At 42.3% G+C, this 16404-nt stretch overlaps 1 protein-coding gene across 3 annotated transcripts in view; it reads left to right on the top strand.

The window, feature by feature from the left end:
* Positions 1-16404, top strand: part of Atp10b (ATPase phospholipid transporting 10B (putative)) — a 319009-nt gene that overhangs the window by 226949 nt on the left and 75656 nt on the right. For all 3 annotated transcript variants that reach the window (XM_048816074.1, XM_015492648.2, XM_015492649.2), the window contains one exon: positions 1576-1780. In XM_048816074.1, coding sequence (XP_048672031.1) covers positions 1576-1780 — 205 coding nt within the window. The remainder of the gene's footprint in view (positions 1-1575; positions 1781-16404) is intronic.

A 16404-nucleotide genomic window follows, 5' to 3' on the forward strand; every position in this document is an offset into this window, starting at 1 on the left:
TCAAACCCCTCAACCTCCCAGGTACTTTTGTTCACATCCCTTTCTCTGTGAAAGAGTGATCTTGTCCTGCCCAAGACAGCTCAGATTCCAAAAGAAACAGTAACAAGCCCAGAGAGGGCAGCATCTGTGTAGAAACAGCAGAGGAGTCGGGCCTCTCCAGACCATTGCCCTTGGAGACCCCCAGCTTCAAGCTTCCGGGGCTCAGGTAGAAAGACCCCATGTGGAATACTGGTTTGGTTCCAAATCCCAGAAGAAGAACGTTCCAAATGCAGCCTTAGAAGATCCTACACCTCCAGGGCAGATCTTCAAACTCATTCAAGAAATAATTCAGGACTCCTGGAAGGTTGAATTTGGCCTGGCCTGTGCTAAGGTTTCATAGGACCCTCTCATGAGGACCTAGAAATATTTTTTTTAAAAGCAGAAGATGGGTTGGATCAGACTACCCAAGAGAACAGAACTCTTTAAATGTTCAGGAAGACTTTCTGGACCAAGAGCTCTATGGAAAATGGAGTGTGTTGCCTTCAAAAATGGGGAGATCCTGTGGGGCACCTGGAAAAGGCTGAACACTGGATGCCACCTGATGAAACCTCTGAGCTTCACTGTCACGTTGGGTTCTAGCTCAGGACTCGGCTCTCTTTTTTGTGAGACTGGGAAAATTTTTGTTTTGACCCTCAATTTCCTCATCTGGGAAATGGGCATGATAAAATCTACATGATGGATCATTAAGCAACTGAACAAAACATTAGCCCCCATGCTTGGCAAATTAGAAATGCTAAATTTTCAATTGTTACCGCTACTGCTGATATCTCAGCTTGACAAATTGAATGGGAAGATAAAGCATGTCTTCCCCACGGCTTCCCCCAACCCATCGAAATTCCTGTTGCCTTCTTCCTAATGCCCTGACTACCTAAGGTTTTCTATTTTATCACTGTTTCAAATATTCCTAAATAATGACCAACATCCCCACCTCTCTCTCTTTTTTTTAATCTATTTTTTAGTTGTAGAGGACACAATACCTTTATCTTATATATTTTTATGTGGTGCTGAGGATCGAACCCAGTGCCTCACACATGTTAGGCAAGTGTTCATCTGCTGATCCCCAACCCAGCCCCGCCCAAAGCCACTCTCCCCCTGCCCCCGTCTATGATCAAAGCAATCTTCTTTGCAAACCTTTGCAAACCTCTTTTCTTCAATGATTTCTGGTTATGTTGGTAAATTATATAAATGAAGAGTTTCACTAAAATAGAAGTAGAGTTCATTTTCTTCTGGAATTTTTCTCCTGCTAAGAAGCAAGGGCTGAGCACAGTTACCTGGTCAATAGTTGGCAGTCAATCAAAATGCTAAAATCATCACCAGGAGAAATCTTTCCCTGGTGGGCTTCTACAAACCATGTCTAGGTCTTCGAGAGAGAGATCATAAGGGTGGTCCTCTGGGGGAAGATAGTATCCAGAACAGTCTGGTGACAGGCTGACCAGGGAGGTTGCTAAGTGCTGGCAGGACCTTCTTCCATTCATTTATTAATTTTTTGAGGAATCTTAAAGCTCACTGAGACCCCTGTCTTTTTCGTCCCCCAAGAAAACAGCAGCGCTACGTGCAGAGGTGCTGGAAGGATGTGCGCGTGGGCGACTTCATCCAGATGCAGTGCAATGAGATCATCCCTGCGGACACACTCCTCCTCTTTTCCTCAGACCCCAGCGGGATCTGCCACCTGGAGACGGCCAACTTGGACGGAGAGACAAACCTCAAGCAAAGATGTGTCGTGAGGGGCTTCTCCCAGCAGGTAGGACTTTTTCTAAGCTCTTCGGTGGTAAGGTCAGAGGAAAGAAGCGAGCTATTTCTACTGGAAAGTTAAACTGGAAGGTAGTGCAAACAGGACTGGATGACTCTGTCCCAAGCACCTCAGAAACACTTCATCCTCCCAGCACCCCTGTGAGATGGGAAGAGTACCCATATTGCAGATGAGGAAGTTGAGGCTTTGCTAAATGGCTTTCTGAAAGTGTTCAAGTTCTCTAATGCAGACTGGTTCTGAAAACCCAGGAGACTAAAGGCTGTTCAGTTGCTATGGGGTCAGCCACTCCCACTCATTCTGCTCAGTTCAGCTGCAGTAGCCACTCCCTCCTTGAATCTTTAATACTCCGTTGGCCACTTCTAAGCAGCAAGGAATAAATAACTATTTTCCACTCATGCATGCCTTCTCAACAGTCCTGAAGCCTCTATGAGTTCAGGGAGCCATTGCACTTATATCAGTGGTTCCTTGGATGTCATGGAGAAGCTATTTTGCATGGTGGTTACCAGCTCAGACTCTTGGGATCGATAGAGCTGAGTTTAAAGATTAAACCCTGCCACTTACAACCTGTCTCTTACCCTAGGCACCCTCATCTAGAAAATGAGGACAAAAATCGTACCCTCTCCACAGGGTTATTCTAGAAGACGAAATGATATGCACACAAATGACTTAGCACGAAGACAGAGCACAGGGAGAGACTGGTTAATAGTTGGTAGTAATATCAATGACTTTTGTAGGCAACCCGTGTGTTGACTCACTGAAGCTGGGTGTCACGTTCCAGTTTTCATTATAAAATTCCCCTTGTAGGTGTTGACTTCCAACCTGTCACCTTTATCTTGTCATAGAAAAGAATAAGATTTTTCTGGCTTCTCTTCACTCCACCAGCCTGTGGCTTGGGAGAAATTGAATGAGTCACAGGATTCGGGAGAAAGAAGACCAATGGTCCGTTCCTCAGAGAGTCTCCTGAGCAGGGGTGCAGCTGTCTAGACGGACTCTTCTCCAGAGTTCAGCTCACCCTGCCCCATGCCACACTCCCTGGTGAACAATCCTCATGGTTTATTGTGTGTGATTGATCTAATTCTCAGAAGTCTGTGGTCTCCTCCTCTATTTAATGCTCAACGTTTTAGGTTTCTCCACACTTTTACTGGTGCATTGTAGTTGTACCTAGTGATGGGACTCGTTGTCACTTATTCATGGATGCACACAATACAGTTTGGCCAATATCATTCTGCAGTATTTCCCTCCCTTGGTCCTGTTCCTCCCTTGGACTTTCATGAGATCTCTATACCACACACCTTTCTTTTCCTTTTTTCCAAATTCCACATATGAGAGAAAATATATGACCCCTGACCACCTGAGTTTGGCTTTTTTTTCACATAACAGAATGTCTGCAGGCTCCATTTTCCTGCAAATGACATAATTTTTTTTCTCCCTCTTTCAATGGAATGCTCACAGCTACTCCAGGGTTTTGCTGGGAGAGTCAACGGGGACAAGGAGAGTAAAAGAACAAAATACAGGGTGTGGCACCTGCGGAATGCACAGTAGGGGCCAACTATTACTGCTGCACTGGAAATGGGCTTGTCTCACCCCTCTACCCCCCACCCCCCCCACCCCTGTGTCATCACACTGCCACTGTCACCACAACTGTCTGCCTGTTGGGCAGTTCTGGAACTAGGCATTGGCCCCTGAGTCCCTCACTCTTTGCTTGTCCCTCCCACTGTCACTGAATCACCCCCCTGTTGATGAAAAGGCAGGGTGAGATGTGCTCTGAGTTTACCAAGTCAGCCTCTCCGAACAGCAACAACCTGACCTGGCTTCAAAGCCCTGCGGCATGCTTTCTTGGCCAGAGGTTTTCAAACCTTTCTACTCGTTTTTATTTACAGGAAGAAATATATATTACACACATGTGCATAACACTGACGTCTTAGCCTGACTACTACAATGAGGCTCTCTCTCCCCCTCCCCTCGTCCTCCCTCCTCCTCCCCCCTTCCTCCTGCTTCTTATAGTAAATTTCTGTTTGCTCACAAATCTCGCCCCTCAGCCTCCATAACCCCGACATTCTCATCCAGTTCTGAACCGTTCTGAACTCTCTGGCAGTCAGGCCAATGCTGTTGCCTTTCAACCAGTGACATCATCTTTGGCAGTAGCTCCCAAACCATTCCATGCATGTTAATTAGATGGTTGGGGATTAGAATGAAGTCAGGGGAAAGGGTCATTCACACTCGGTAGACCAGCCAACTCAGTAAGTCTCTCAAAGTCTCGCCCTGAATTCTCACAGGGCACTTGGCTTGAAAAATAAAGTCAATTCACTTGTGGAAAGAAGATGTATAGGAGCTTGACGTTTTCCAGAGTTCTCTACTATTGGATTAATTCTCCTTCTCCTTTTGTTCAAGAGCATTTTTAATACAATAGTGAACTTGGGCCCATAATGAGGGCTTTGCATGGTTATCTTGTTTATCCTCGTGACAACACAAGAGATAGGAACTACCACTGTCCCTTCTGAGCAGTAAGGAGACTGTAGCACAGAAAGGTCACATAACTCACCCAGCATCACTAAGCCGGGGAAAGTGGGAACTAGGACTCAAAGCTGGGTTTGTCCAGAGCCTCAGCTCTTAAAGTCTGTACTAGTTCATCTCCATGGCTATTTGACTGTTACCTGAGTTTACCCAGAGATGCTAACTTGAAAGCACGTATTTATTATTTTCAATAATCTTTTCACATAAAAGTATCAGGTGGCAAGAAGAATTAAAGTAATAGAACTAAAGAATTAGATCTCAACCCACTGTCTGGGCAATAGTGTTGACTACTCTTTGCTACCTTGTTTCTCCCCTATACTTTAGTGCAAAAGACATATGGATAGAACTCACTTTGGGCTAACTCTATCATGTAGGATCTCTCAAATATGTTGGTCAAAGATGCAGATGAGAGTTGCAAGAAAAATGTTGCAAGGTCAAATAAGGTGAGAAGACAATTTAAATATTATGTGCCACTAACCTTCTCTGATACTTGAATATAATCCCCAAGGAGGAGAAGGGCCAAGTGCCAGTGTGTAGCATTTCTTAACATTTAAGAACAGAAACCTTTTATTCTAAGCGATGTGTCCCAGAACCACCATAGGAAGAGTAGCATCCCCACTTGAAAATTTGCTGCAGATATATTACAGGAGTTTAGGGTGTATCCCAATCTTCACTGGGGAAGCTTTCAAAAGACACATGCATCCTGCCCTACTGCCACCACTAAGTTACAATTCACTGGGACTGAGTAGGGACGTGAGCATGAAGATCTTGATATGAACCCACCACCACCTCTGTTTTAGCCAACTTTTCCACTGCTGTGATCAACAGACCTGACAAGAACAATTTGGAGGAAAAGTTTATTTGGGGGCTCACAGTTTCAGAAGTCTCAGTCCATAGACACCAGCTCCATTCCTCAGGGCTCCAGGAGAGGCAGAAAATCATGGCGGAAGAGTGTGACAGGGGAAAGCAGGTCAGAACATGGCCTTCAAGAAGCAAAGAGACTGTATTCACCAGATACAAAATATATACCCCAAGGGCATGCGCCCAAGCCCACCTCCTCCAGCTACACCTTACCTGCCTTCAGGTAGCACTCATTTAATCCCCATCAGGGGATCAATTCACTAACTGGGTCAAGGTTCTCATAACACAATCATTCCACCTCTGAATGTTCTTGTATGGTCTCACACATGAGCTTTGGGGGGACACCTCATATCTAAACCACAATAACCTGCTTGAAGACCCTTGAAACCCTTGAAAAAGAAAGGTGCCACCTTGAGTCCTTCCAAAAGCCACTTAACCATGATGAGAACAAAACCACACCTATGCGCTTTATCCTGTGTGCCTGTGATACATTGTCCCTTTTAGTCCTTACACCCACCCTGTAAGGTGGCCATCGCTGTCCTCATTTTATACATGAACACTCCGTGAAACAGAAAAGGTGAATCTTACTCATAGTCTCAGAGAAGATTTGGAACCCCTACAAATATGAAATGTTTGGAAACTTGATGTCTTAAATAACGAATACCAAGGGCTCTCGTTGACTTTTTCCCCCTCTAAATCTCGCTTTACCTTCCCAAAAGGGTTTTAACTAATAACATAGATTTCTAGAAATTCCCCACCTCATCCCCACACAAAATTTTTACTGTCTTGTGGATGACAAGAGATCACTAAATTCGGTTAATTCAATGTTGGCTTCCCTAGATCAGCATTTCTCAAGGCCCAGGACACAAAACACTTATCCCAAGAGACAGGTTTTGAAAAATATGGTTCCTGGTCGAATCAAATTGGGAAGCCAATGTCTTGGGACCACCCCCCCCCCTTGGAAGTTCCAAAGTTCATGAATATATGAAGTTCTCTAAGTTGTACTGGGACAACCAGGTGTGTTAGACTTTAATGCTGAGCTCTCCAAACTATTTGAATAACCTTTTTCAGCACAAATACTTATTCACATTCCTATGGGAATACTTATTCACATTTCTTTTTGGGAAAGATTTACCTGAATTGTGGTTCAGACGTGATCCCAGTGGGTGAAGAATGATGGAGAAGTTGACAGCCCTCTTGGCCCATGAGGTTCATGCTTCCCTTTCCTATTTAGGCTCAAATGGAATTACAAACAAAGAGCCCTGGAAAGGGTCTTCTTTCCATGACACTGTGGTTACTAGAGTTGGTTTCAAAATCCTTTTCTCAGAATCCAACTCTGGATCAAACCAATTACTTGTTCCGTTGAACCCTTTATCATGATATGCACTGTCTTTAAATTCACAAAATTATTGATCTGCTTGTGAAATATTCATTCCCATCTCATCCCGTGAGGGAAAGGGATTAGGATTAGGATTCTGGTAAATTCCATTGCCCAGCAGGCAAGAGGACTGGATTAGAGCATTAAATTGTACAGTTTTCTTTGTGGTGGCATTCTGATGCCTAAAACCTCTTCTTTAAAGAGGGTTTTAGCCTAGAAAATTGACAGGTGAAAATGAATACCTGTGGCATTCGTTTTTGGTAAAAGGAAAAGTTACCAAAGCCAAAGAATCAGAAATGGATTCTGCCAGTTAATACTTTAAATCAAGCATGTTTCTGGAATCTATAATCCATATCATTGAAGCTCAAGTCCTATTACAATGTGTATCAGATCCATTTGTGATGTCAATTAGAAACCTGCAAAGTCAGAACAACAGACTAGTCATTTCAGCATCACTCAAGAGCTTATCAGAAATGTGGACTCTCAGACCCCACCCCAGAGTAAACCAGATTCTGCAGTTTAGCAAGATCCCCAGGTCGTTCACACGCCTATTAAAGTGCGGAATGCTTTGGCCCAGGGCATCATTGAGGAATGTAATAATTTGCTCATCTGTTGATTGTTGAAGTTAAAAGTTCTTCATTGAGTCTCCCTTCTTGCTTGCATTCCACCCATAGTTAGTGCTTAACTGTCGTGTGCTTAGCTGAAACAGTTGTTTGAGCTTGGATCCTCTGCAGTGAGAATACACACTGGTTCTAACATAGTCAGATAGAGGAGGATTTTTCCCACAAAAAGTGGAGGTCTGATAAGGAGAAATTTATCACCATCCCAGTTCAGTAATGACAAATGTCAGATGGAACAAAAGATGATTGCCTGTCTTCTCAACCTTGGCTGTCCTAAAAAAAAAAAAAAAGTACTCTTCCCTGGTGGATTTCATAATGGGTCCTGCCCTTAATAGATTGTTCCAAATTTCCATTAAGAATGCTATTTAGTGTTTTCTACCTGTTGATTGTTTGCCTAAATGTTGAGCAGAGATCACATTTTCTAGAATTATTTTAATATAGGATCTGTGTAGCAATGCATAATAATGAACAGCATCAATAGAGAACGGGATTGAACACATACCTGATCGAACTGCCCGTGGGTCGTTCTTCTAAATGTTGGACACCTATTGTCTCTGTTCCTCACAAATAATCCTGCTCGGTGGCACTAGCAACGGACTGAGCTCAATTTAAACACAGGCAAAGTTCTTTACTGCTGCTTCTTCCTTTTATTGTGGAAATTTCTAAGTATGAACAAGAGAGAATTATATAATAATTTTTATGTACCTATTGCCTAATTTCAACAATGAACTCATCACCCATCTCGTTTTTCAACGTCCCCTCCTTTTATCCTCTGCAAATTATTTTGTAGCAGATTTTCCATATCACAACATTTCATCTGTAAACATTTCTGTATGCATCTCTAAAAGATAAGATTTTTAAATATACCATGGTACCATTTTCACACCTAAAAAAAAAAATTAGCAGTAATTAGCAGTCCTTGATATTAACTTTCAAGTCAGTGGTCAATATTTCCTCACTCGTTTGTTTAAATCAGGAACCAAACAAAGCCAAATATTGATATTAGTTTCTTAAATTTAATTTACTCTACAAGTTTCTCATTTAGCTCTTTTTTCTGGTATATTTAGTTTCTGTTGGGTAATAAACCTAATCATTTCTGCAAAATTTCAAATAGTCTGGATTTTTCTGATTGCACTGACTCCCTGTGGTATTATTTAACGTGTTTCCCCTTGCACTGTATTTCTACAAATTGGTAGTTAGATCTAGTGCATGAATCAGGTTCAGAGTATATCTGGTGTTTGTGTGACATATGCTGCATGACCATCTTGACAGAGAAAATGTCTTTTTTCAATGTTGGTAGTCACTGGTAAAGATTCTTTATATCCATTAAGCCCACGGGCTTTGCAAAATGATGCTACTCTAACTCACATCTATTTTTACAAATTCCCCTTCATTATTGGGTTGTGCTGAGTTGTCTTCTGGACAGGAAATGCTGGGTAAGTGTTTGATGCTTTCTTTTCATTTATCAGTTTTCAAATTAATGATTTGGTTCGCTAGCATCCTCCAAGGTGGTCAAGTGAGTTTTTCTCTTTTAATATCCGTAAGAATTCTTAGATTTAAACGCAGTGGATGCATACCAAATCAATGCGGCTATTCTCTTTACTGGTTGTCCATCTTTAGCCAGTAGGAAATTCAAAAATAGAAGTGGCTCCTGAGTTCTTCTGACAGGACCTCAGTAGTTGCCGACAGATCTGGTTCCTTTCCAGAGAAACTTATATTTAGAAACTGCAGTAAGTACATGCTAGAGGTGCTCATTGCTGTCTGGATGATCATTATTTCTATGTCATTTAAGTGACAGAATTAGGACTTTTTTAGAATTGAATACATCAGAATTTGTGCTGATAAGACAATTTCAACTCAAGACTAGAGGTCTGAACACTACCTCATCAATACAGAATATGTCAATCCTCCCGCCACATCAGACAGAGTCCTTAGCCACTTTGCTACTCTACTCCCTTTTAATACTTACCACTAACAGGAGCCTGTGAAGTAGAAAAGGTAGGAATTGAAAACATTTTAGGGTTAAGGAAAACTGATCTCGGAGATATTGGATTTTCCAAATATCACCCAGTTAGTATAGCATGTAGTCAGAATCAGAACTCAATTCTGATGATCCTGGTTGTTTTTCCCACTGATAAAGTAAATCCTTTTATATGTAGTTTTTATTTCTCAAATGAATATCATTTTCACGTATATGAGTATGCTGAAGCTATCCAACTTCTAGGTTATAATTGTTTAGGATAACTAATAATTTTATGGTGAAGAAACAACTCTATGAAAAACCATTATCATTTCTTCTGGACTCTGTCCTCCTTTTAGTGAGTTTCTTCTCCAGTCTCCTACTGGGGTGTGGACACACACATGTACATTGTAGAAGGGAAGAGTCCCTCTTCCCAGTGTTTAGCAGCATTTGTACATTTCCACTGAAAATCATTTTCCACTTGTATCCCTCCAGGGCCCTATGAGGAAGCTCTGCTAGGTTATATGAAAGATGTAATCAAGCTAAGGTGCATATGGATGATAACTGAAAAATTGCCTCCTACCTACTATTTCCATATCTCAAGATAACACATTCACATTTTCATATTGACCATCACCACCTTAACCATTAAGAATAGTGGATAGTTAAAGTCAGTATGGGAAATATTTGTTGTCTCAAATGATAATCATACCAATCTACCGATTAGTCAAAACTTGGTTGTACATAACAGAACTTGGCTTTAAAATAGCTTGGACCAAAGGGGATTAATTGGAAGAATACAGGGCTGAGGGGGGCCTTATGGTCCTGTGCAACCAGAAAGTCAGAATCCACCAGTACAACCTCCAGCTCTCATCTGCATTTCTCTCAATGTTTAGCCCCAACCTTTCAGACCAACAGTGCTTGTGCTTACAGCTTAACCCCAAAGAGGGATGAGGAACCTTTTGTGATGTCTAGATTGAAAAAAACATTGCAGAGTAAAAGGCTGAGTGGCCCGACTGGTACCATGTGCCCACTCTTAGGCCTGTTAGCTCTGGCCAGAGGAGGAGGATTCTGTGAGTGGCAATCCACAACTTGAACTTCATAGTAAAGTTTGGTCTATGGGGTGGAAGATTTCTGAGCAGTGCAGAAATAAGTATCCATGACACCTATTACACACTGGGACTGTGTAAGCCTAATTCATATATTAACAAAGTCATCCATCCCTAAGGAGAGGGCTAAATATCCTCTGTGTCTCCCCTGCAGCCACTAGACCTCTTTCTCTTCCCAAAGGGCCCTTCCCTGCCTGGCCTCTCTCTGCCTGGGCAACATTCTGTACTGTGCACCAGGGTTACTTAACTTCCTTATGCTCCCATAAGTTTTGTTCTTGTCTTTGTTGAAATCCATTCAACAAATTCACTTAGCATCTTAGGAGGTCCTCCTGTGGCCGACACCGTCCCAGGAGTTTGGTTGTTATCAGCAGAGGTGACGCATCCTGATCATACCTTCTGCCGACAACTCCTTATGATTCCTCAAAACTGAAATTCATGCTTTTCTTTCTTTTTTATTTATTTCTTACATATATGACAATAGTGGAGTGCATTGCATTCATAATTATCCATTCACAGCACAATTTTTTATAATTCTGTATATAAAGTATGTTCATGCTTTTCTTCTTTGCCACCTCTTTTGACAAAACATTGGATTTCATATCATTTTCTTTTATCTCAGTTATGCCAAGGAAGAAAAAAAATGGGCACAGAAAAGATTCGTCTGTGTACTACTCATGTAAGGCACCAATGTCCATATTTTAGACATCCTGCTATTTGTCTACTCATCCATTCAAGCTTTGACCCCTTTATGTATGGCCTCTACATGGCCCTCTATGTGGTGGGTCTGTAGCATACTCTAGGGGTGCTGGAGTAATCGAGAGACAGGCAAGCTGTGAAATTACACAGACCATTGTTAACAAACAATTCTACTAATAATTCCTCTTAGAAATGACAGAAAAAGATCAATGGTACATGCCTATAATCCCAGCTACTCCAGAGGCTAGGACAGGAGGATTGCAAATTCAAGGCCAGCCTCAACAACTCACAAAAACCTATCTCAAAATAAACAAGTCTGGGGATGTGGCTCAGTGGTAGAGTACCTCTAGGTCAATCCTCAATACTGAGAGAAAGAAAGAAAATGACATGTGTTAGTTTTGAATGACAAACTCATGCCTTATATGTTAGGAAAATGTCCTAAAAAGATCTCAAGATTACTCAGCCCTGAATATGAAACAGAATAGTTGTCCACTTACAAAAAGGGACCTCAGACTATATGGAATCCTTAGATGGAGTCCCACTCACCGGACCCTCCAGTCCAATCTGTGTGCTTTGTGCAGATGGCTGGGGCAGCAGGGACCCTGTGGCTGATTGAATACCCATCATTTCTCATCCAGAGCCAGAGGAGAGTAACTGGCAGTCGCTCTGTTGTGTGTTATCTTGAAAAGGATTCTCACCAACCAGGAAGCAGAGAGGTTATCTAGTGCTGGGTAGCTGTCATTAGTTTTCAGATTGCATTTTCAGAAATCATGGTGTTGTTTAATTTATATTCCAGGAAGAAAGAGTCAGCAGCCAGGGTGTGAAGAACATTTGTATCAGACAAGCTGGTAATGGAAAAAAAAAAGAAACCTGTAAGAAGTAGTCTTCTGAGTTTTCAGCACATACTACCATCCCTGTGTGTCACTACCTTGTTGGGTGCTGCTTGCCTGTCCTGTAACTCCTATGACCTGGGGTGGTCCAGGTGAGCAGTCCATGGCTGAGGGTCACCGCACTGCCTACCATCCTCATGCTGGGCACAGGTTCTTCTTGTAGTCCTCTCACCCAAGGATCGCAGAGAACAGACTCAGAGCTGCTCAAAAGCATGATCCCTCACAGTTCCCTTCTTCGTTTTCCCAGATATCCTTGGCTCACAGGAGACACTCCATGTTAGAGGTGTTTGCTGATTTTCCTTTCTTTGATCAACAAATTATTTGTTGAATGATATTTCTTAGTATCCATTGAAGGGGTGTCACAGTGATCTAAGGTGTTCTTCCTGTCCTATAGGAATTTCACTGTGGGCCGCTTTTTCTTTGTAATGTCAAGATCCTCTATGACTATGTAGTTTTTTTAAAAAGTGCTTTCAATGTTTATTTTTTAAGAAATTTGATTTTTGGGAAAGCTATGCATTTGGTGGCCTTTAAAAATATATTTGTAATTTACTAATCTCAAGAATTCCTGAAGAAATTTGAAAAGTAGCGGTATATGTATGTCTGAGACTTATTTTACACAGTTTTTTAGTTCATACAGGAAATTCGTGGATAAGCTAGAATAGTTTAGTCTACCAGTTGAAAAACAACTGACTTATAGAAACATCTTGGTATTTGACAGTTTAAAATGTAAGATATCACAAGTGATATTAAGAATTGTTGAGGTTCAAAGAAAAAAAGATTGCTCAGGTCTGTGGTGAACAGAGATGGGTTCCTGAGAAGTGAACCCTCGACCTTGAAAATGGAAGTTTAAAAGAGCAAGAGAACTGCCAATATAGAAAATTTAGGAATAAAACATTTAAGGCCCAGATCATCTAGGCAGGCAGCACTAAATGCAGCGAGTGAAAAATAAGGCAAACTTTAGAATGAGACAAACCTGAGTTCTCTTGAGACATGTGACCTTGGGCCAGTTACTTATCATAATCAGCTCAGTTTTCACCTCAATAAAATGGGGCTAATCAGTTTCAAACACTTCATAAATAAGGAGTAAATAAGGGGTAGCCGTTTTGAAATGCAATTTTACCAAACACCACCAGAGGAAAATATTTAATAGCCTGTGGCCTGAGTAGATGCTGTATTGGTTAGGAGTCTTTGTTTTAATAAACAAAAGCAGCTGGCACAGGGGTGCACACCTGTAATCCCAGCAGCTCAGGTGGTTGAGGCAGCAGGATCACAAGTTCAAAGCCAGCCTCAGCAAAAGGGAGGCGCTAAGCAACTCAGGGAGACCCTGTCTCTAAATAAAATACGAAATAGAGCTGGGATGTAGCTCAGTGGTCGAGTGCCCCTGAGTTCAATCCCTGTACTCCACCTCCCAAAAAAAGAAACAAAAGCAATTCTGCTTAACTGAAGCAAACTGGAATATTGGTAAGAGTGTGGTAGGAAAGGGGAGAAATGCACACGACTTACAGAATCAAAGGTAGCTGAAGATCCGGGCTCAGAAATAAGAACCAGGAAACTTGAAGGCAGTGGAAGGCTAGTAGTATCAGGAATCATTTGATGGTCTTATTCTTTTGATTCCTTCCTTGAATCATTATACAGAATCCAAAGTCTAACAGCAGAGAGTGTCTAAGGGTCTGGGTTTCTGGACTTACAATCCCCTCAAGATTATGAACCAAGGAGGGAAGGTAACATCCCCTAAGAAAGTCAAAGCATGTTTATGCAGGAAAAGTGGAATGGGAGGCAGGCAGGCAGCAAACAATGACCCAGTGCAGGAAAAAAAACTTCAAAAGACCATGCGGACACATATTATTTAATCACATTTATTGATCAACTTGATATTCAGTTGTGAAAAATAGTGGAAAGCAAACCCCAAAGGTACAATGTGTGGCAAGCACCAGGGAAATGGCCTGTTCTGGTTGCCTGAATGTATCTCAGTCTGACGATTTCTTCTTGGCCTTCCCAGGGGCTCAGGCTGTATCAGGGGCACAGGTCAGCCAGGAGCACCTCAACCCTGGGGAGTTATTGCACCCTGACCTTTGGCTCACTTTCTCTGGCCTTCAGAGGTCCCGCCATGGACACACCTAAGCAAGACCGGGAACTGAAGTGTTTTATAACTCCAGTAATTCATTTGGTTTCTAATCTCTTCCTCCTTCCCTCCTGGCTTGTATAACATGGGTATTCAGTAAACGCTTGAACTCATGAATGAATGAGTGGGATCTAGGATTTTGAAGATGTTTTTTTTATTTGCTGAACCAAAATGCATTCCCATAAAAGAAGCGACCACCTTCCTTCATATCAATTAAGATCAGACCTGAGACTTTACTTAACGGGTGGGTCCGTCTTTACAGCAAGGCCTGCTTTCTATCTCCTCGTCCATCATCTTTCATGATGTACATTCCTAGAATCATGCTCTCCAAAACTAACTCTACTTTAACAAATCTTCATGGTGTATCTGTTGAAATCAAGTGTTCCAGGAACCACTCTAGAGGAGATCGGCAGTCTACTAGACCTAGATACACGCGTGTTAAACAGAGACATAAACCTTGCACCCAGAAAAGAGCAATCAATTCTGATGGGGTGGAGTAAAAGGGTCTATGGGGATTAGAGTGGGCTTCATAGGAGAACTGGAACAAAATCGCCTCTTCAATACTAAATTTTAAAGCAATCCTTTAGAGAATGTTTTCTAGGCAAATTAGTGCCTTAACTTCTATGCATACCCGTCATGGGTACCCTACTTTAAAAAGCAAATGTGTTTGAAAAAGGCAACATTGCACTGAGTACTATGGCCATTTTATGTATTTTCTATGGAGAATGGATTCACTTAGTACATCAGGCATTTCATTCACAGGAAGTGGGAAATAAAACCAGAAAAGGAAACAGGGCCAAGCGAAGAACTCACGCTAGCCTTTCCTTCATACACCCAATGACACTGTGGTCAAGAAAGCAGACACCATAGTATTCGAAATCATAAGGGTAACCCCTGTCTTCCTATTCTGCTGGCCAAAAGACACTGAGGAAAGCAGGGTTTCTTCCTAAGCCTCAGTTTATTTATCTGTAAAACAGGATGATAATGGAAACTATGTGGTAGTTAATCATAAGAATTAAAGAAGCGAGCATGTTTAAAATACTTAGTTCCTTTTACCAAGCACTCAATCAATGCTGACAATAATGACAAGAGCAGGAAGAGCAGGAAGAATAATCAAGGTGATGATAATGGTGATGAGTAACTTTGGATTTCAATGATGTGAGTTGCAATTCCAGCCTGTTACTCAACAACCACAAGACTTTACTTCAGTCTCCTCTTGTACCTTTGTCCAAACCTCTTAAAGCTACCGCGGTAAATTAATGACAAGTGTCTGGGACAAAGTGCTCACGATCGGTAAGTCTGCCCTAAAGAACCAAGGACATACAATCTTTCCTGGAAGAAAGACTTTCCTTGTGCCTTCCTGGCAATCAGTGAGACTTCACCAAAGGGCAGCACCTTAGATAAGAGACTGACAGATCTCATGTGGCATGGCGGTTCCTCCCATCCCCGGGCTATATCCCAGCAACCTCCCTGGAAGGAGCTCCAGCAAATCCTCAAAGGCAAGAGGGCATGAGTACCCTTCTCCAGGGTCTGTGATGCAGAGGGGAGGAAGGAGCCAAGCGACAGGTGGCTAGAGAGAGCAAGGTCACCTTGATATGGAGAAAGGCAGGCAGAAGACCCAGGCCGGTGCCCAGAGAGAAAGGAGAGAAGGGAATCAGGGAAGGGAGGCCTCAGGAGGAAGTCACAGAATCAACTTCACCTTGGCTGGGGATCCAGAGTGTGATGAAAGCACAGTGTGGACTCAGTCATTGCAGAAGGCTCCTGACTGCCACTCATCTGTGAAATGGGTCTGGATGCGGAAACCCAGTGATGAGCTGAGTGGTATGGGTCAGAAGTGAACATGCGAGGGCTGGGGCTCAGCAGTAGCACACTTGCCTGGCACATCTGAGGCACTGGGTTCGATTCTCAGCACCGCATATAAATAAAATAAGGGTCTATCAACAACTAAAAAAATTTTTTAAGTGAGCACACGACTTAATCAGGGGTCTGAAAGCTAACAAAGTACAGCATGATCTGTGCGTCTCAGAACTCGGCAACTGTTTGTCCCTGAAAGGATCGATTCCTGGAGGGAAGGGGGCCATATTTTTAGAAACTCCTAGATGGGTAATTTATTTCAAGTGAGTAGAGAGCTTATTTATATTGGCACCGTCGCAGATGCAATGGAGAGTATATTTACACAAAGGCAGAAAACGCTATCATTTCTCCAAATCAATCTGCCCTTTCGAACAGCTGTACCTTGAAACTCTAGGGATAAATTCATTCCTAGTGCTATAAGCTCTGCCTAGGTAAGCATTTCCAATCTGACAGAACTACTGCCTTCTATTTGTTCCACATTTCCAAACTTTTCCATCCAGATTCTCTCTTCTGAGGCGTGAGTCAGGCAGGGTAGGTGGTGTTAATCAATGTGTAAACTGAGGCTGAAGAATTGAACATAGAATGAGTCAACCAGGAGTGTAGAGTTAGAA

The sequence above is a fragment of the Marmota marmota genome, unplaced genomic scaffold (genome assembly GCF_001458135.2).
Source record: "Marmota marmota marmota unplaced genomic scaffold, marMar, whole genome shotgun sequence".
NCBI lineage: Eukaryota > Metazoa > Chordata > Mammalia > Rodentia > Sciuridae > Marmota > Marmota marmota.